General features: G+C 40.2%; 2 protein-coding genes across 5 annotated transcripts in view; one reads left to right on the top strand and one right to left on the bottom strand.

Annotated features, from left to right (window-relative positions):
• adgrl3.1 (adhesion G protein-coupled receptor L3.1) overlaps nucleotides 1-20915 on the top strand; it is a 112191-nt gene that overhangs the window by 50233 nt on the left and 41043 nt on the right. For all 4 annotated transcript variants that reach the window (XM_085911126.1, XM_085911127.1, XM_085911125.1 and 1 more), the window contains exons 5-7: nucleotides 1354-1463; nucleotides 9624-9638; nucleotides 10607-11395. In XM_085911126.1, coding sequence (XP_085767252.1) covers nucleotides 1354-1463; nucleotides 9624-9638; nucleotides 10607-11395 — 914 coding nt within the window. The remainder of the gene's footprint in view (nucleotides 1-1353; nucleotides 1464-9623; nucleotides 9639-10606; nucleotides 11396-20915) is intronic.
• Nucleotides 1-20915, bottom strand: part of LOC147057012 (multiple PDZ domain protein) — a 103130-nt gene that overhangs the window by 81702 nt on the left and 513 nt on the right. The window lies entirely within an intron of this gene.

Genomic DNA, 20915 nt, shown 5'->3' with positions numbered 1-20915 from the left:
TCTAACCCCCACCACCCCTGCCCGCCCGCCACTATACACATACACACTTCGACACGAGCAGTCTGCAACTCGCAGCGGTGACAGGTGACCGATGATGAAGGCACCGGGGCAAGAAATTAAAAAGCAGAGATGCGAGACAAAAGAAGGGAGGCTGAGCGGTGTGAAGACTGCAGGGTATTGTTATTAGAATATGACAGACATTTGCAACAAATAGAGTTTTAGACCTGTTAGAGTGCTAAAACACCGGCAGAGATGCGACGGTCAGTAAGAGACGCAAACCAGATCAGATAATAGTTCAGTGTGTTCTCCGTGAATATTGAAGTCAAAATTAAATTAGTTTTCATGCATATTTCATGATATGCAAATGACACAATGGCAGCGTAGCAAAAGAGACTTGAGGCGGGTTTGACACGCTCATTAAAAATATCTCAATGGGAAAAATCAGAATGATTTTAATGTAAATGTCGCCTGTTTGACAGGTGCACAGAGGGAAAGACTGAGGAATGGAACAGTTGTACTAATTGAAAGAAAATATTCACTAGAGGAAAGAAGTACCTCCTCATCTGCCTGAAAATAGGTTTTCTTTTTTGTGTATCCCAAGTCATGCACATTTTTCTTTCAAATAGTTTCACAAATTATTTTTAAGACTTGCCGTTCAAATTTGATATCTGAACTGATGGTAAAAATCCATCCAATCATGATTGGTTATGAGAACTGGCATTTTCATTTAAAAGGTCAGAGTTACCCTTTCAAAATGTTGTTTCAATATTGACAGGAACACCACAAGCATACAAAGCGTCGACGTCAAAATACACTGTGCGATTTGAAATCCGTGTTAACAAGAGCGAGCAATACTTTTCACGTATCGGAGGAGAGAGCCCCCCCCCCTGCCCCTTGATGATTGAAATTCATTATCTGGAGTGTGTGTCAAAACACTCTTAAAGCTGTAACTTATCGTTACCGCAGACATGCAATCCAAGTGGTGAAGGGAGCTCGTCTTAGCATTTTCCTTGTGTGGACTAAAATGGACTTCTTAAAAGCACACACACACACACACAAAGAAATATCCACACAATAAAAAAGATGGCATGTCAAGTCTTGTGCACACAAACACACGATAACAGACGTGTCCTTCAGAGACCGTGTAGACTACCTGTATGATTAGTGTTACCCTCACTTACTACCAGCAAAGCTGTTTTCTTTGTGCTTTTGTCAATTTAAAGGTTCTTTTCATGCATTGTGTCTGTCAGTTGATGTGTTATATTGCTTGAGTGCTTGCAATATTTTTGATTTAACACTACAGTATGTCAAGGTCTGCGTACGTTTGTTTACAAGCGCAATATCTCTGTGTAGATGCAACAACCGTACCCAGTGTGCTGTAGTGGCCGGCCCAGATGTTTTTCCTGATCCGTGTCCCGGAACATACAAGTACCTGGAGGTCCAGTATGAATGCGTTCCTTATAGTAAGTATGATTCTTTTCAGAATATAAAATGTGGATTAGCAAGTGTTGCTTAAACGGACAGACCTGCATATATTAGATCCATCAAAATCCACCTCAAAATACGATGGCAATATATAGAGTACGACAATGGTAAATTTATCAAATGAATACTTTTCTGACAATCTGACAATTAACTTTTTAAGGGCAGGCTTTTTTTAGTTGCACCTCTTACTGTATATTGGAAGTGGTTGAATAAAGCTAGAAGTCAAAATTCAAATATCGGGGAAAAGTCTGGTATTACTCCTCAAGCCAAAAACCCAGATTAATTCATAAAAATGTGGATTTGTCGTGCGGTGAAGGAAAATGAGGACGGCTCAATGCTCGCTGGGAAAGGTCCGAGGGAGGGAAGTATGAAAAGTCGAATGATGACAGATGGCCGCATGAACTTTGACCAAGTGATAACAGTCTGGGAGGTTGTATCCACTGGAGTGAAACCTTCCTGGGACATGTGTGAAACGCTCTTTTTCTTCTTTCAACATACTTTCTTCCAAATCTGGGTTCCAGCTTTAGGCTCGGTGAATGTTAGGGAGTTCAAAGAAAAGCCTTGTGGTTTGAAGACATCTATTTGTCCTTGATGTTTCCTGTCACATTTAAGCTTTGAGGGTTTGTCCAATGGCACAGTTTGAACCACAACTTCTGTTTTAGTTTTATGGCGCGATTGTGAATGGATTCCATCCGTGCTTTACTTTCTAACACAAGAGGTTTTAAAAGTAGCTCCCACAACCCAGATGGATTTGATTTTTGCCATATGTCAAAAAAGCAAGACGACGGCACAGCATGTTGGAACAAAAACAATTGAATCACAAACAAATTCAACATCAATTTGGACTCACATGGAATGAGATGGAAAGTATATTTTTGTTGTTTTTATACAGCAACCCAAACTGCTTTTGATTTAAATTGAAGTCCATAATGGTACAGCTACATTTGTACAATGACTGCAAATTTGAGAGCTACAACGATATTTATTCAAACAATTAAAACAAAAAAACGCATTTTGCATTATTCCTGTGAATGAGAACACATCAAAAAGCTGTTTTGGGGTTAGAATTTGGTTGCGGTCAGGATGCATTACGTCTCCTTTAGTATACCACAAAAGTACGCGTGTCTTTTGAACGTTTCTTAAAGTGCTACAGATATCAGATACTTCTTTGGAGTCTTTTTCTGAGCGAGCCTTGACACCCAAGTCCGTCCAGCGGCCAAGGTGATTGCCCACTCTGAGGCATTCAATTATGTCTGGCTAAACGGCTCTTGCCTGCCGTCTAGAATGACCAGCAGATTAAATAATATGACTATCGGAGCCCTCTCTAGAGCAGATGGAACCACAACCTGATACCCGCTTAATGCCCAACCGTTCATGGCTCCACTCGACCACACACATGCAAAGCTTTAAAAAGTGGGTGTGTGCTTGTTTTTACTTCATCTTGTACACTGTGAATGGTGCATTTTAGTTGCAACATAAAATCCAGCAAGAAATACATGTTCCATAACAGTAAATAAAAAAATAAAATAAAAAGTATCCAAATTCCTAACCTCTAATCATGACGCCATTTTAATCAATCAGCTGTATGAAAGAAGGCACAATTTTTTGAAATTTCTGTACACTTTTTATCTGGTTTGATATCCTACTATGAATCGTAACTACGCACTTTTTTGCAGTATGAAAAAAATAAATAATATAAAAATAAAAATAAACGATTTCTATCATCATCAAATGTATGACAACTTTTGCGGTGGTGGTCATGTTATACCAAGCCTGTCTTGGACTGGTCAGACATGAGGAGTATACAGATTGTCCAAAACTTTTGTGTGGAGGTTTTGATGTGCCACTCAACCTTTGTTTTAACCTCGAGCAGGACTCACACTCAAATGCCCTCCATCGAGCCCTCGTATTGTATCCTTCAAATATTCATGAAATCAATTTGCTTTGAAAGGCGCAATAATATCTGAAGCTTGGAATAAGATACTCCTGTCCAAAGATCCAGCTGTCTTTGATCAAGCCGCCACGCTTGACATAGCAAATCAATGTTGTCAGCGGCTTTGTTGGCGAGATAAATTTTACGAGACATTAAGCAGTGAAATATCTCCAAATTGTTGCTGTAAATCAAGACGGATCAATGAAAAGAAGGCCCTTTTGTGAAATATGTCAGTGGACTTCAACTCACGCCTTTCAAAAACACTCGCAAACCAACAGGTGGTCATATTTACATCTAAAAGCAGATTTGGCTGATGCTGTGAGCTTAATTCAGCAATATGCATGCACGCAGCGATACTTTATCGGCAGGAGAAAAAAAATATTAGAAACAGCTCTCTGTATAATGTGGTGCAGTTCCACAACATAATAAATAACAACAGAAAATACCAAGCTTATTCCGCCCAAAAATTCAATCGAGGCATCGGGGAAGGGCACTCTTCTTGGTTGTTAAAAACATTTATCTTAAGTTTTAAATTCTAACTGGGGAGTTCCTTTTTTTATGACTCTGAATGGTGCCGGTTGTTTTTGTTGTTCTTGTTTGGCTGGCCAATGGTCGTTTTGCATAAACAGTAGGAGAGTCAGTCACTTGGCTTGTAGCATAATGGCTCATTAGGTGACACTTGACTTGGAGACATTCTTTGCAGGAGAGATGTCAGAACATTACTGTAAACTGACAATAATGGATATCTGTTATCCTCTTCGAAGAACGGAAGATGCATTTTTCATTAGCGGGAAAACAACTAAGAACGGTTCAGTTGCCTCAGTTCAACTATTTGTTAATCATCATGAGCTGGATGACTGAGACTCTGCAGTCATATATTAGATGTAATTTCCACACCACTTGACAATTTATTGTCAATAAGACAATTCTCATTTGACCAATGAGAGGACAGCATCATATTTAGCGTTACTCTACACAAGCATGACAGTCCTGTAACCAAAACCCCAACTAAATGAGGAACAAAAAATTGTGAAAAAAAAATAGTCATAGAAAAATAGTTTGACTAAATGTCGTTCATCAAAAACGGACTTATAGAGATGGCAGAAATCCTAAGCAATGTGTTTTTCCAATCCACTGTTTTAACAATCAAAGAAATGGATTGTTCCAAAAGAAAAAAAATATCGCTTTTAGACCACCCACGAGCTGAGACTGAATTCAAAGTGCCTCTGCAGAGGACTGCACTCAGTTTTGCCAAGACACAATTCAACAACATTGATTGACATCCATCATAATCAATTCATTGATCCATTGACTACTATGCCCGTGTCTTTGTACGGCCCAACAATTAAATCAAACAACTGCAGTGGAAACCAGGCTTTAACTTGTACGTGTGCACCCAAAGTTGTGGGGAGTGAGTACAGACCTCCCCCATGCATTAAATGCAGTGAAAGCGCTCTATCTGCAAAGTGCGAGCACTTGACCCTTGGCGATCTCCTCTGAAACCATCTGGTGTTAATCAGAGCTTGATTATGAGCGTCGCTCCAATGAGACGCCACTTCACGCCGGCGTGCACCTTCCTCCGGCTCCCGAGGTTAAAGTAGCGGCAGGTACGCTCGCCTCTCTGTGGACGCCGTAAGCAAATCACAAAGAAGGTTGTAAAACAGGTAATTACATTATGTACGGTTGAGTTTTCAGGGATATTTGCGCCATCATCGCAACCCCTCTTTTTGGCTTGAAGTACTTTCTCAACTCTTCATCGGTCTTCGCTGCTCTGCTGGATTTTGGCGGTTTTCCAGAGTTAAAATCAAGTGCTCTCCCCTCCTTTTGGCTCCTGCTTTCTCCGGCTCTCTGCGGTATGAGTGTTTGACAGTTGCATATGCCAGTCGAGCCAGAAAGCTTTGGCCGACATTTACCAGCGCTATTGTACAGTAAATACTGGCAGGAAGCAGTGGAGGCCCACTCAAAAGATCTACCGTAAAATCCTGTCATTCAGACGCAAAATTTTCCCCTGAAAAATGATCGACATTTGTTCCCAATATTGTCCAGCATTGTTCTGTTTTCCTCACAAGGTGACGAAAGGTACTTCACAAAAATAAAAGTACAACACTTAAAAGCAATTCCAAATCAAAGATTTAAGGACATTTTAAAACAAGGTAAAAAAAAATAAAAATAAAACTCAAAAGTAGTTCCTGAAAACTACATCCGGTTTGCAAAACATGATTTTCAAAAGTTTTCATCGACTTTAATCAGAGAAAAGTGTATACTGCATTTTTTTTTTTTTTTTTTTTTTTTTTTTTTTAAATCAGATTTGAAATAATTTACATCATGGATGTCAAACCCAAGGCCCGGGGGCCAAATAGGGCCCACCACATGAGTTTATGTGGCCCGCAAAGACAAATTGTGCATGGACTTCATGTGTCAATACTAAAATTCTAAATTGTCTTCACTTTTAAAAAACAAAGAAGTTGATCCCAAGTTTTATCACATTCATCTTTTGTAAATATTTGAACATGTCCATGCAACCATGCACGGATATGCTGAATCTCCGCCACAATACTCAACATATTTCTATCATGATATCATTTGTTTCATTCATGTTCATCCATTACAAGCACTTGGGATCATGTCTACCCTTTTCTTCCTCATCATCATCTCAATGGCTCTCCAATTGCAGTTATGAAGCCATTAGTCTACATTTAGCGTATTAATCAGAAAAAGCTAGTGATATGTTACGCAATACCCATACTTTCTTTTTTTAAACAATAACGATTGGCACGGGAGGAAAGCTAATTAAAAGATAAAATCACCTTCTTGTCTGTCCAATTAAAGACTTCCGTCAAATTGGACTCTTGGAAGAATTCCATCATGATGACATGAGAAGGCCTATTTCTGTGTGCGCCTGTGAACGTGTGTGCGTTTGAGTGCACGGGCGTGTGTTTTCAACACCAAGCAAGGGAAGATGGAAAAGGAACCAAAGGAACAGAGGGAGAGAGCGAAGGAGGCAGACTGACAGCCGAAACAGCGATAGAGAGAAATAGGTTAGACAAGGCCAGCAGACAAAGAGCAGAAATAGGGAATTAACTGATAAAACACGCGTGGAGAGGTGGACAGTCTCTGGGATGGAAGAAATAGTAGAAAAGCAGGGAATGAAATGGCAGAATGTCAGGTGAGGAGGAGCAGGCTGAGAAAAGAAATGAGATAATAATGAAGTAAGAGACAAAAAAAAAAAAATGCCCGTAATTGACCTTGGGCTATAGCAGGCTGATTGGAGATTAGAGATAATCGTGGTAAGGCTTCTGTCACCACCAGTCTGCACAAGGACACACACAAACACGCGTGCGCCCCGCGGCTCACTGTCTTTCTGCAAAGTCCGATACATCCTTAATAAAGCATACGTTTTCAATAAAAATGCTAATTATCTTCACACCGCCGCAAAGTAAGGTGAACATTGCTACTGCGTCCGAGTGTGTGTGTAAAATATTAAAAAAGGAAAAGGGGAATAGGAAAGCATCAATAAACCAAGCATTCTCAAAGCAGTATTATTTCATAATTTATCTGATTATTATTAAGTATGTTATTTTGGTTAAATATATCAAAGAAATTAGATTAACTCTTGAAACTAATACAGACCTTAGCGACTGTAACCTACTTACGCAATCTAAGAACTGTATCAAATTTACAATTAATAATTAGCCCATTTTCATTGTTTTTTTTTTTATTATTTATTATTATTAATTGGCTTTTTTACAGAAGTTCCAAACTCCTGTTTCAATTCCAGCATTAAATTGAATAATGCTGCCCAAAGGAGCTGTGCCATAGCAGGTGCAGTTGTAGTGGAAATTTCCAAAGGTGACGTCATGCGTTTTCTTAAGATACAATCCAGAGTTAAACTTAGATGCAGTCAAGTGCACTCCAATTTTCCTCTTATGCTTCAAGACCTGATTCATCATCAATCAGTTACACGTGCACACACACACACACACACACACACACACACACACACACACACACACCAATCTAAAATTCCTAACAGTGATTTGTGTGATAAAATGCATACAGTACTTAGTTACTGTATGTGTCCATTTTTTGGCCAGATTATTTGAAGTGGTTTTTATTTTGCTTTTAACCTTGAAACGAAACCTTACAGTTTCAGTATATGTGTAGCCAATCTACTCTACTGTGAACACTAAATTATGAAGCCTGTGATTCACAACAGAGGTTTTTCTGCCCTTTCCTTGAAATTACAAGGAGGGATTTCTAGAAATTTCCTCGCAGTGAGCTCACTGATTGAGAGGTCCGCTAATATGGCAGCACAAGAAGTAGCAATACAAATTGAACGGCATTTGTATGACATTTGATGTGCCATTTGCAACATTTGTTGCTGTTTTCATTTATCAAATGCAACCTTGAAGCAGGCACATTTCCCACATTTTGAAGGGTATGAAAGAAGTGCAGTTGAATCAAAGTCTTTGTTCACTGTGGTGATTTGCCATCCATACTATGCAACCAGCGGGTGTTCGTATGGGCATCCCGGGGTGTGTGAGATTTGTCATTCTATCATCCCATCTCATTTTATATGCATACACAAACTTTATCCCAGACCTCCTGCATGACTAAAGTGGGACTTCAGAAATCAAATGCAACACAAGGTCTACATTTTTTCAAAAGGGGCGTGGGTGTCCTTTTTTTCCCTTTGGTTTGTTTCAAATATAGTTTCTCTCCCAAAAAATAAATGCTAAAAAGACAAATCCAGAAACTACAAATCTTGTATGCTCGCTCTATCGCTTTCTCGAAACCCCCTTTTTTTTTTTTTACTTCAACACCATCCGTTTACTAGAGATTCCTTATCAGGACTAGTGCTAAGCCGCACCAGTTCCCATGCATTTTTCATGAGCTAGTGATTTAACTGTCGCATACGTGTTTCCATATATTTCTGCATGTCACACGTGTTTGTCTATAATGTGTTAAATGTATGGACGCAATGAGATGTGTCGTACCCTTGGGCTGTAAAAAAAAAAAAAAAAAAAACCTGGTCCAAAGTCCTTCCAAATGTTTTACCTTGAAAGCATCATTCGTGCCTCCGCTCTTCTTCTGCTCTCAGGGGAGCAGTTCCATTCAGCAGGTAGCTAACGGTCTTGAAAGACACAAGGGGAACTGCTTGCAGGATTAGGTTTCTGCTATGTTCACAAGACACTCATCCCCCGCCCCTCCCCGCACACACAAGGGACTAAGGTGGAATGGAATTCATATGTTTTTAAGGCTCTAAGCAAGTGTGCGCATTTCACTGAGGGGGCGACATGAATAACCCTCAGCCAAAGTGAGCTCTGAGGAGAGTGCTTTGAATATAATAGAGAGGGAATTGCTTTGTTGGGAATGGAGCAAAGCAGCACAATCAGCGTGATCCCACACATCTGAACAATCACACACAAAGAGTCCTACAGCGGAGGTGATGTCCACTAGGCATTAACTCGCCGCCGTGCCGCACGGACGGGTTCAGTTGGTGCACTGAAATGGAATCTCAGTAATCGCAGCTGTTTTCTTTGACTCTCTTGTTAGTAGTATACAGCAAAAGCTCGTATCCTCAGGTCATTTCATACTTCTGGATTATCTATCCTGTACGATAATTAATACCTGCACCAATAGAGAGCAGGTGCACTTCTCTGCTTAGGCAAGATGAGTCTGTTATATGTGACCATGAGTCGTAGCGTTATTGAGGAGAAAAATAAAATGAAAATAATAGCACGTCAATTGAAACTGTGTGAAAAATAAGACATCATATTATTCCTATTGTGACCAATTAATGGACATCACCACCGTCGTTAAGATCGCATGTGTACGAAGAACAACCCTTCTCAAATAGATGCGTCCTTCCAATAAACTCCTGGTACTTTGTAGTTGAGTGTTTGAAGCATTTACAGATATTGTATCTCAAATGAGTGTGGGAATAACAGGACATTCAAACCCGTCAGCTTGTAGCACAACCGCATCCTTTGTGAAATCTTATTAACTATCGCACATGGAGAGCCTCCTTGCATTTTCACAAGGTTAGCATGAAATATGACCATAATTATGTAGATTGGAGATTTTATTATCATGATTTCCTTATTATTCCATCGTTAATCAATTTTTGTCTTTTGTCCCTCTCTCTGTCTTTCTCTCTTCTCACTCTATTTTTTCCTTGAAATTCCATCAATGGCCACGGCAGAGGTCGAACAAAAAGGTAAGCCCAGCATGTTCTTAAATAGCATTGCGTGCGTTATGGTCCAAGCCCATCTATCTCGCTGTCATTGCGGTTTTATTAAGACAGCTTGATCTCAGCATGTCGAGGCAATTTCGAAACACCGGTTCTCATTAGATACACTTCATATTGTTTCGTGGTATCGGGTAGACTCGACCGTCACTTAGCAAAACTCTCCAAGGGTCAAGCACATTTTTATGATGAGCCAATGAATCTAGGATTGCTTTGACATTTAATATTTCAGATTCTTCCTGTGTGATATGAAAATGACACCAGTGCTTTGAATACCTAATCAAAGTTCAATTAATATTCCCAGTCGGTTGGATAAGAGCTGGAATCATATTAGCGAGAAGAATTGGAAAACCGCAATGAGAAGAATTGGAAAATCGCAATGAGCATTTGGCATGTCTTTTTCTATGTCTGGATTATAGTACTGTATCGTTTGTGTCTACAAAGGGGACAACTTTCCAGTTAAATGACTCAAGTCCCTATTACTCCGGTCGCACTAGCCACCCACGATTCACTGCATCTCCCACATCGCTCATAAACATGACCTCAGTATTCTAAGATGGGGATACCAAACACAGAGCGGGAAATTAATTGTTGTTGCAATTGCAAAAACAGTAGGGGGAAAAAAAAATGACGGAAAAAAGAAAGGCAGGAAGAAAGAGACATGGAACTAATGAGGAGCTGCGATGGGAGGGAAAGTGGGACTCGGAGAAAGAGGGGGTGGGTAAATGTGCCCGTTTTGTCTTAGCGACAATATGCTGGTATTATCTGTTGCTGTGCTCTGCAATCATAGTGGCTCATCGCAACACAATCTAAGCCAAGCTGAAACATACAAAATATAATGGACTTGTCACGGGAAAATAAAGTCAGGCTAGTTGACATTTTATGTTTCCATCAAAAATAAATCCCGTAATGTAAATATGGTGTTATTCATCCTTTAGTGTTTCTCTGCCCGGGAATTCTGCGAGGGGTGTACCAAAGTGAACATCTTTTTGAGTCCGACCACCAATCTGGCGCCTGGTGCAAAGACCCACTACAGGCTTCAGACAAGATTTACTACATGCCCTGGACACCATATCGCACTGACACGTTGACCGAGTACTCATCCAAGGAAGACTTTATTGCAGGCCGACCGACCACGACATACAAACTGCCGCACCGTGTGGACGGCACCGGCTTTGTCGTTTATGACGGTGCGTTATTCTTCAACAAAGAGCGTACCCGCAACATTGTCAAGTTTGACCTCCGCACACGTATTAAAAGCGGCGAGGCCATCATCGCCAATGCCAACTATCACGACACCTCCCCGTACCGCTGGGGAGGCAAATCGGACATCGACTTGGCGGTGGATGAAAACGGACTCTGGGTGATTTATGCAACCGAGCAGAACAACGGGCGCGTTGTGGTGAGCCAGCTTAACCCTTACACCCTACGCATCGAAGGCTCCTGGGACACTAGCTACGACAAACGCTCCGCTTCCAATGCCTTCATGATCTGCGGCGTTCTGTACGTAGTCAAGACTGTCTACGAAGACGATGACAACGAAGGGACGGGGAACAAGATCGACTACATGTACAACACCGACAAGAGCAAGGAGACGAGCGTCAATATACCGTTCCCTAACTCCTATCAGTACATCGCTGCAGTGGATTACAACCCGAGAGACAACCTTCTCTACGTGTGGAATAACTATCACGTGGTCAAGTACTCGCTCGACTTTGGCAACAACGGTGAGTTCTGAATCTCGCCACTTTGGTAGTCATTCTATTTCCTTCAGATCTTTTCTCTTTTACTACCATACATGAGATCAAAGAAATAAGTCCCTGGGCAGAATGTTTTTTTTTTCTTTCTTAACATTAGCAGTACCTTGACATTTTTGTAATGACTCTTATAATTTACCGCCAATTGCTTTTTCTGTCGTGACATAAGGGATACTCATGGTCTCTAATCCAACACACCACTCTATTTCATTCAGCGTTTTCAGCTTTGATAAGAGAAATATGTCCTTGAGAAGGATGTCTTTTTTTTCATATTAGCTGTACCTTGGCATTTTTTAAATGATTAATAATTTCATGGCAATTGCTTTTTCTGTAGCGACATAAGGGATACTCAGTCACTAATCTTATGCCAATAATTAAATTCTGAAAAATACCATAAATAGGATAGAGGGGGGAAAAAAATCACCATCTGTGCCTACATAGTTCTCAATTATGACTTCCCACTCATGGTATCTGCGTTTTTAGTGATTAAAGAAACCCGAGATTACTTTTAAAGTTGGATGGCACTACTTTCTTTGATGCTAATCAAAAAGCAAGTTGAAAGAAAATATGCACATTTTATTGATCTTTGTGTATTTAACAAGCCTCAACAAAAAAACAGCTCGACTTGAAAATGTTTGTTGAACATGATCAAAAGATGAGAAATATTATATAGGACAATGACATACGAAAGTTGTTAGCTTTAAGCGAGTGTCAGTTGTAGTAAGGGCGCATGTTTGGCAAAGGCACAAGAAATTTGTATTTTCAATCAGCACTACTAAGAGTTTCTAAAAAATGATTTTCCACTTTTTTTTAACATTGAAATCTTTTTGAGATGATTGGCACACTAATGCAGTGTTTCTCAATTTTTTATTTGTAATGCCCCCCCCCCCCCCCAGAGGAAGGAGAAAATATTTGACCCCCGAATAAATATCAATTGTCTATAAAACGATTATAAGGACACCTCTGCAGAGGTGCCACCTACTGCAGTGAATGTGCAATTACACTTATCTCGTATGCGGCTGATGAAACAGACTGACAGTGAGAATTTGTGTTATAATTTTTCAAGTACTGGATGCAGATATGGTTAGCTCTTTGATATCAGCTACTGATGCACCAACTGCTTTTATATTCATATTAAGGTTCTAGATAATCTGCAATTTGGTTGCTGCATCAAATTTTGTTTCCTATTCACTCCTGTTTTTCAGTGTACAGCGCACAGCAGCTGTTCGTTTTTTTTGTTTTTTGTTTTTTTTTCTTCTTGCTACCAGATACAAATGACAATGAGCCACCTACGCACAATGAATTGTTTTGGGGCTTTGCTGTGGGATGAGGTTCAGTCTCTGTGGATTAAAAGTTTAGCTAACAAAACAAAACAGGCAAATTTAAATAAGTGCAGTTATCTGGAATTAAATACGCATTGATACCTTACTCATCTAATGGGATGGATAACTTCCACGGATGTACCAGGTGGTTTCTGTGAGAGTCTGGGGTCAAGTTGTATTAAGTTGAGAGATCACTTTAGACTACAGTAATGTGATGTTTGAGCCAACTCTGGACACATATGAGTGTAAGCTTGAGGCCATAAGTACTATTTTCCCAATGTAATCTTCTTTCAATGCTTTCAATGGAGTCTTCAAGACAGTCTGGCTGTGTGTCTTATTAAATGTTGGCCGAATTAACGCATGCTCTTACATCGAGTAAAGAGGCGCAGTACAGCGAATTACAGAGAGAAGCGGCATCGAATTTGGTTTGTACCGATCAGGGCTTTAAAAATGTGCGATCGCGTGCATCGCACTTGTGCAACGTAGTTATCCTATTCATGATTGCACATGCATGTTTCTCGTTGTACACTTGAGTGTGATCACTGTCATAATGGAGCTCCGAGTGTGTCAGGAGGGCCTAAAGAGGAGATCAATGAGGATTCAATGTGGAGAATGACCTCCAATGCACATCAACAAGCCAGACTGCTGACCAGCGAGAGATAAATACATACAATCAATGCAGCCTCGCTGCTTTACGCTGCGCCTCCCTTGACGCTATCGCTCAATGAAGACAAGGAATAAATTAGCTACCTCAACTGCATGATTTTCTCATTGTGGGGAATATCAGGTGACAAGTAAGCTTCTTCTACAGAGATCTCGCAAAATTGCTGCATTGGAGTTGTAAATCTCAAGGTGGAGCTGCTGTCAGCCAGCTGTCGGAGGTGACTCTCAAACAACATCAACATCAAATAACTACGGACCTTTTATGGACCACCAATGAAAGTGGAACTATGCTGCAACTGTGTGCATCTTCACCGTGACATCGGATCCCTCAGAAAATTACTTTTGTGACATGACGTGACAACATAGTTAAATTCTATTTTCTCCACTAAGATAACAGTCTGGATATATATATATATATATATATATATATATATATATATATATATATATATATTTATTTATTTGAGTGAATAAAAGGTATGAATTTATACACCTTAAATGGGGAAACTAACACCTTCACACGCTGAAATACATTTGGCAGCTCAGTAATGCCAAGGTGTCATTCACTTTGCAAATAAGATACAGGAACGAGAAACTGAGCTGATGACATTTTCTTCCCTTTTGCCACCTGCACTTCCTGATATTTATTGGAATATGCTTTAGTATACTTCTTCAGGGCAGGGAGCCTTGCAGTACCCAGAATATTTGACACAGCTTCAGCCACTGTGTTTTTCGCTGGTACTACATGTTACGAACAAGACTCGGATTCAGATCGGGGGGCATAAACACAAGTAGACATTCCCTACCTCCGAGCCATCCAAAATGATACGTGATGAGCAAACTGTCTGCTTTCAAAGTTGAAGATAATCCTTCACTGAGAAGATTGCTTATTGATCTCCTAAGGGAAAATTCAAGATCAGTTCAGTTTGTGATTTGTTTCATGGAGAAATATTCTGCTAAGCCGTGTGTGTGTGTGTGCGCATGTTCTTGATTGGATTCTGATTTTAACAATTTAGTGATCTGTCCTCAATTTTCTCCATTTACATCCTTTAAGGCAGATTTAAAAAAAATTCATACTTTTTATTGTAGGGTGCATGAACTCATCACCAACAAGCGATGATCATTTTATGTATAAGCAAATGTGTCTGCTTGTTTGAAGAAAACTTTAAACTTAGTCATTGTTTTCATATTTTTGTCATATTTTGTTTCTGCTAGAGATTCTTTAAGGGTCTCATCAATATGCAACCAACTCCAATACGGCGGCACAGCTCAGAGAAAAAAACGGCAAAAAAAACCCAGTAAAGTTTCCTTTCAAAATCCAACTTTGAATATCACAGGCAAGAAGTCTTCTCAGGCTAAGCAAAAGGTGACACAAAAATACCCACATGTAATGCGCTGGATTGACGTCGGAAGTAGGCAACGGGAATTTGAATGTTTGAAAGACACCGTTTTTTTTTTTTTTTTCTCCTCTTGGGACTTGAGAAGAAAGTCAACCGGCTCGTTTTTGTCCTACGTCTGTTTGTGTTTAGTCTTTGTCTGCCGAGTCTCCCATTCTCTCACTCGTCATCATTCACACAAGCACGCACAATGGCAGGAATCTTAACATTTCCCCTTCCCTTATTCATATATCTTTCTTTTAGCCAACCCTGTTTTTCTCTCGCTTTACTTATCACCCGCTTAATCTGCCCTCTTTTTCAATTCCCGGATCACTTAAGGAACGTCCTCGCGTGTGTTATATATTATCGAGACCACGCACATGAAAGTCTAAAGTCAAAGTCACTTCACAACATCGGCCTTCTCTCCAACCCTTCACTTCCAAACATTCCCATGTAAACTCATTTCTGTTTATGGACTTGTTTCATCATGTCCTAGTACATGCATATTGTAGAGGCCGAGCCTACGCAAGCAGCGTGGCGCAGATGAAACTTTGAATAATTTAACACATCCAGTCTGCTTTGCCTTGCTCTTTGGAAAGTTATTTTTTTTCCCCAACAAAGTTGCAAACGTAATTCATGTTGTATCTCTATCCCTTTCCCAGCTTTGTTTTGCTGCATCTTGCTTTAGTGTGTTACGTTGATCTTTTCTATTTCAGATTTGGAGACCTAGTTACCTTTCTAATGACCTACACATTTTTCTATTCACATCATTTCTTATTCCACCCACAGTATCTAGTAACCTCCTCACATATAAATAGCTATTCTATTTCTTCCATCTATCTATTGATTTCCCTACTTGCTTGCTTCCCTATCTAAAGTATTTATTGGTCTACAAACTTTCACAGACAAGTATTAACTTACCGGAAGTTCCGGACTATAAAACACTACTATTTGCACTAGTTTGGAATTTATTTTATAGTCCAGTGCGCCTTATCTATGGATTTTTTCCCATTTTTTTTATTGTATTGTTTACCAAAACAAATACCCTGTTTTGGTAATAAGGCTAATAGGAATGAGGACATTTAATTTAAAACATCTGCGGAATATAGATCGATGCGGATAATAGTCAGGAAATTACGGTACTTATGCACTAGTTTAATTCTCTTCCAAGGTAGAACACACTTTTTTGGAAGAATCTTTGGAAAAGTATTGTTTTACCTTTTCATTATACTTTGGCGAAACTATAACTTGGTTGTCCATATTTCAATTACTGGTGATTTGAAAATACTTTTTTTTTTTCCCCTTAGCTATCATACTTAGCATGATTGCAATGCTGCGGTAGGGGATGACCTCTTGAAGCAACAAACAAAAACTCAATTAGTGTCATCCCCTTTCATATAAGTGTCGAAAGTGAACTCCTCAATCACAGACGGTCATTAAAATGTGGAATTATATCATTGTGTTTAATAGACGGCCATACTGGGCTGAACTCGACTTGGCCCTTCTCGCCACTCTGTCAGTTAGCGGAAATTTAAAAGTTCACCTCTCAACCCTAATGGCTGAGATCACAGTGTCCCATTTCCTTGGGAAGTCAAGCATGGAGTAGCTATTGTCTTAACCCTCTGCCATTTATTTACTCCCCCCCCCCCGTGTCCTCTCCTCACCCCTACCCCCGTCTCCTCTGCTTTCCTCTCCTGTTCTACCTCTGCCAGCTCTCCTCTCCTGATGTCGTTTCCTCCCCTCTTCCACCGCTCCTTCCTGATTGCAATCAGCCGGTAGGGATAAGCATGGCAGGAAATGTTGGAAACAAGCTTAAGTAGAGAGAATAACACCGGTTTATGGCTGGAGTGGAGAACCCTCTTTCACCACATTACTGATTACTCTGAGCCTCAGCACACACCAGTTTGTGTGAGTGTTGCTTTGTGCATGTGTGTGTGTGTTTGCTTGTGTGTCCTTGAGCTTCTATTGCTGACTTTTTCATCCAAAAGGGTTGTGTCTGTGTGGGGAATTTTAAAGTGATAAATCATATTATGAGAACATTTGTGAATCTTGTTAAATCTAAACATCACCAACTTGGAAAAGTGTGATATCACAATCTTACACGTTTATACCGCAACTCTCACTTCTCTCCTAAGGGGCTTTATTCCTCACTCACATCTTCCACTTGCATTCGTAGCTTCTTTCTCTGCTTTTCCATTCCCAGCCTCATCTTCTCCTCTGCTAAACAGATTACGACGCAGGCTCCTCACCAGAGACTTTTTTTTTTTTTTTTTTTTTTAAAGAGTCTGCAACACCTGTTCTTTGCCTGCGGTGTGTCCTTATCGATTGAAAGGCCCCCGCCAGGCCGTCTGTGCGTGTTTGGCTTCCACAACGCTTCTCCATCTATTGAGCGGGCCGGTGCCAAATTAGGCTGGCATATCCAGAACACCGGGGAAGAGGGGAGACCCACTGTTTTGCAAGAAATGAATACACGTGTACACGAATGGAGAGCTTATGAAAGACAAGTCAGTCGATGCAAAGTCATGTACCCCGAAATTTAGACCTCCAACTCATATTTTCTCCTTTATAATGCAGAAAACTGGGAAGTTTGAAATAACCCACAGTGCGCTCTAAAAGTCACAGCGAACAATTATTATCAATAATTAATGGATTAACCTAAGAGGTATGGTCAAGTATTCGTGACGACAAATTCAGACACACAAGAAAATGGACACAATGAAAACACAGCATTCATTGAAAAAGCTATGAAGAAAACAGTGCTCGGTATGGCTCGAGGAAAAAGGTGGCGATGAAAAGCCTTTTTGGAAGTCGATGCCTCAAATTGAAGGGCCCAGGTGTTAGCTTCTGCAGCATGTGCTTGAGTAAATTGGTGTATGGCAACAGTGCGATGGAAGTGCTTGTTAGCCAAGAAAGGAAGCTCAGCCACAAAGCTTTGGTTTGTGCTCTCACTTCTCACACATTACTTTTAGGTAGAGTCCAAATAGATAGTCACCAAAATAACAGGAAAACAAAATATACATTGCTTTGAACAAGCGGTAGGCCGCAAAGCACAACTGACCCCAGTGTGCCATGCTTATGCAACGAAAAAACTAGTCCAGGTTGGATGTGTTTGTAAAGAAAAATCCTATTTAATTAAATGTGCATACAAAATTAACAGTTGAACTTGTCAGGACCTGCCAGCCATTTGGATGGAGGTTTTATTAGCTGAGGTGGCGTTCTATCTTGAAACTATCGCTGCTTTGAAGTGCGCTATTCTGTCTTATCAGCAAGCTCGAGCCACTCGCCACAAGCTCTGCATGTGTGTGTGTGTGTATGCGAATGTGTGTGTGTGTGTGTGTGTGTGTGTGTGTCAGCCATAGGGAGAGTGTGTTATCGCAGTATGCAGCCCTGTCCAATGTTTGGGCTGCCTCGAATGCTTTGTGTCCTCGAGTTAGATTATCGTTTTGCCTTGGAAGCGTCCCTTCCCACCCTTCAAGTGTGTGTGTGTGTGTGTGTGTGTGTGTGTGTAAGAAAACAATCAGGCAGTTCTGTTTTAACGATACTGCATATTGTAAAACCCATAACACCACTTCCTTAACGCACCCCTTTTTTTTTTTTTCACCCACTTCTTGTTCTTCCAGCCTGTCTTTCCCTGACCATGTGGGAATCCTGCCAGGTTTGTCTTCGCTCTTGTTCTTTCTTCCACCCCCCTTCAGCCTCTTGGTGTTGACGATTTACAGGTCCTTTGTTTATTGAGTGAGAAGTCAACAAGCGTACTCCAGGCTACAGAGTGCATGTGAGGCGGGCATATATATGCAGTCTTATAGAGAAAACACTACACAAACGCGCACTACACAAACACACACACACACATACACAAACATGTCTGTCCACATTTTGGAGGATGGCATGTTTTCTTTCCAAGCCCCTTTGGGGAAGTGACAAGTCTAGCATTGTGAACTGACCTAACCCCCGCTTGTGTACAAATGCGTCTGTGCTACTGGGTTCAGCAATAACGAGCAAGTTGAAAACGAGACACACTTCAGTCCACTGCTGACATTAATGGCTCTTAGAACAACAGTCAAGGTCTTTCTGTGTGTAGTTTGCATGCTTGTTTTTGCCAACAACTACAAACAAGGGAGGTTGATTTTCTGTCACTTTCATTGACCAAGGCGCTGACACAGAATCTGGATTTGGTCCCACAGCGCCAAACAGTTGCTCCTAGGGGATTAGACTACGTGTTGAGAGCAAATTTTGCTGACAAATGAAGTACTGTACCAAAAACAAAAATAAGTCCTGACCTTGAATGTATGGTTAATGTTTGGAGATGATCATATTTTTCCTTGGTTTCTATGACTCTTTGCAAAAGGAAGTTTGGTATTGTCATACTGCAACAAATAGCCTCGGGCGATATATGAACATTGCTGCCGAGCTTTCAACTTTCCTTGAAAGAGTTTGTTGCAACATAATAGTGGATAAAAAACAATGTCATCAGAAATAATTAGCGGCCCATCTGAAAGTTTTGATCCAACCTATCACATCATTTTATACAGCTGTCAGAATGTGTTAAGTTGAATTCATTTCATTTTTGCCAGGCATGTGAAAAACAGTATTTTGTGACATATCTCTTGGAAATATGTGCTGGTGTGACAATAATGATTTTCAATATTAAAAATGCACCTTAAAATAACTACCAAAAAATAAATTGGTGAGAAAGTACAAGTAGAATCTCCAAAACAAATATTGTGTGGTCTGTATGGAGTACAAACTTACATTTACAAGAAAGTTGTGATCGAGCACTATTAATATACCTTATTTTCAATATTACCATGTGTTATTGGTTATTTTAAGGAATATCACTTCTGGAAGTCGATGCTAATTCCAATTAGCATATCAAAGCGTTTTTATTCTGACCTAACGATATCACTGGTAATGTTTATCAAACAAAGCATGTCTTGTATTTAAATATGTTTGTAATTATTTTTATAGGGTGTTTGTTTTTACACGAAACTCCAACTGTGGTGTCATTATACGGTGCAATCAGGGTACTTTCATAAAGTAGCTTAGGCACATTAATCATTTTTATTCGATTATAATGTTCACATGATCGTGACAAGAGAAAATCAAAAGCATGATTCAATTACAAATAATTGCCCAGCAATTGTAGTCATAGAGAAAACGTGCCGTGCTGTCTTCTGTGTAATGTGCATCACAGAACAAAGCACGCTAATAGCCTGGGCAACTTGATTGACAAATCAACGCGTCTACAACCCTCCATACTTTTTTTTTCATTATTTTTTATAATCAACCTTCATGCCGACATTATGTCACATACATCTCTGCAATTTCTTTCAAAACGGCTCGAGTGGCAATCATGATGAATTTATGGCTTTTACAAAAAATACGTTATCGCCTTTAAAAAAGAACGTTCAAAAGGAATAAATGCGATCAAAAAAAGTGTTTTTTTTGTCAAATAGAATTCAGAATAGGGAGAATAAAAAGTGTGAACAAGAAAGTTGCGAGTGAGCAATCAAGTCAGAAAATGTCAGGTGGAAAATGTCAAGAGAGCAGCAGAGGAAAAGAAAAGACAGAGATGATGTGGCCCCTTGCCTATGATGCTCGCAGGCTTTTATGTTGCCTCACCCCTAGCTGCCAGCCCTGTTTTCAGCCTTGTACTCAAATGACAGCAGACATCACCCTCAGACACACACACATACACACTCACACCATTACTGTTGTGGCAAGGCTCCTAATCGCGCATCCCACCCACACACACACACATTTTCTTTTTTTCATCATGAGCGCACACACACACAGATTGACAGCTCGTCCCTAGGCCAATGCTGACACACATGATTGATGGCAATGTTCCGTGGAGAATGCATAAGGCAGGGCCAGCAATAATTCAGGAACAGGGAGCAGCTCTGTTTAGGTTGAGAAACACTCCATTAAGTTATGGAGAGAACAGAACCAATGTACAGAACGTACAGCGGGATGTTTCACGGCTGTCAGTTAAGCGGGCCGGCCAGGGAAAAACACAGAGGGAAGGTGGTTTTCATTAAAGTCCACAGGAAGGGTCAACTTGTGGTCACAATGAATAATATAGACACCCCCTCATTGCAAATATCCACAAAGACCTTCTTCTCATTC

The sequence above is a fragment of the Syngnathus leptorhynchus genome, chromosome 5, assembly GCF_054491065.1.
Source record: "Syngnathus leptorhynchus isolate UIUO chromosome 5, UIUO_Slep, whole genome shotgun sequence".
In the NCBI taxonomy this organism is placed as follows: Eukaryota; Metazoa; Chordata; class Actinopteri; order Syngnathiformes; family Syngnathidae; genus Syngnathus; species Syngnathus leptorhynchus.
Note: the sequence above shows the minus strand (reverse complement) of the source record. Positions and strands in the feature narration are given on the sequence as shown.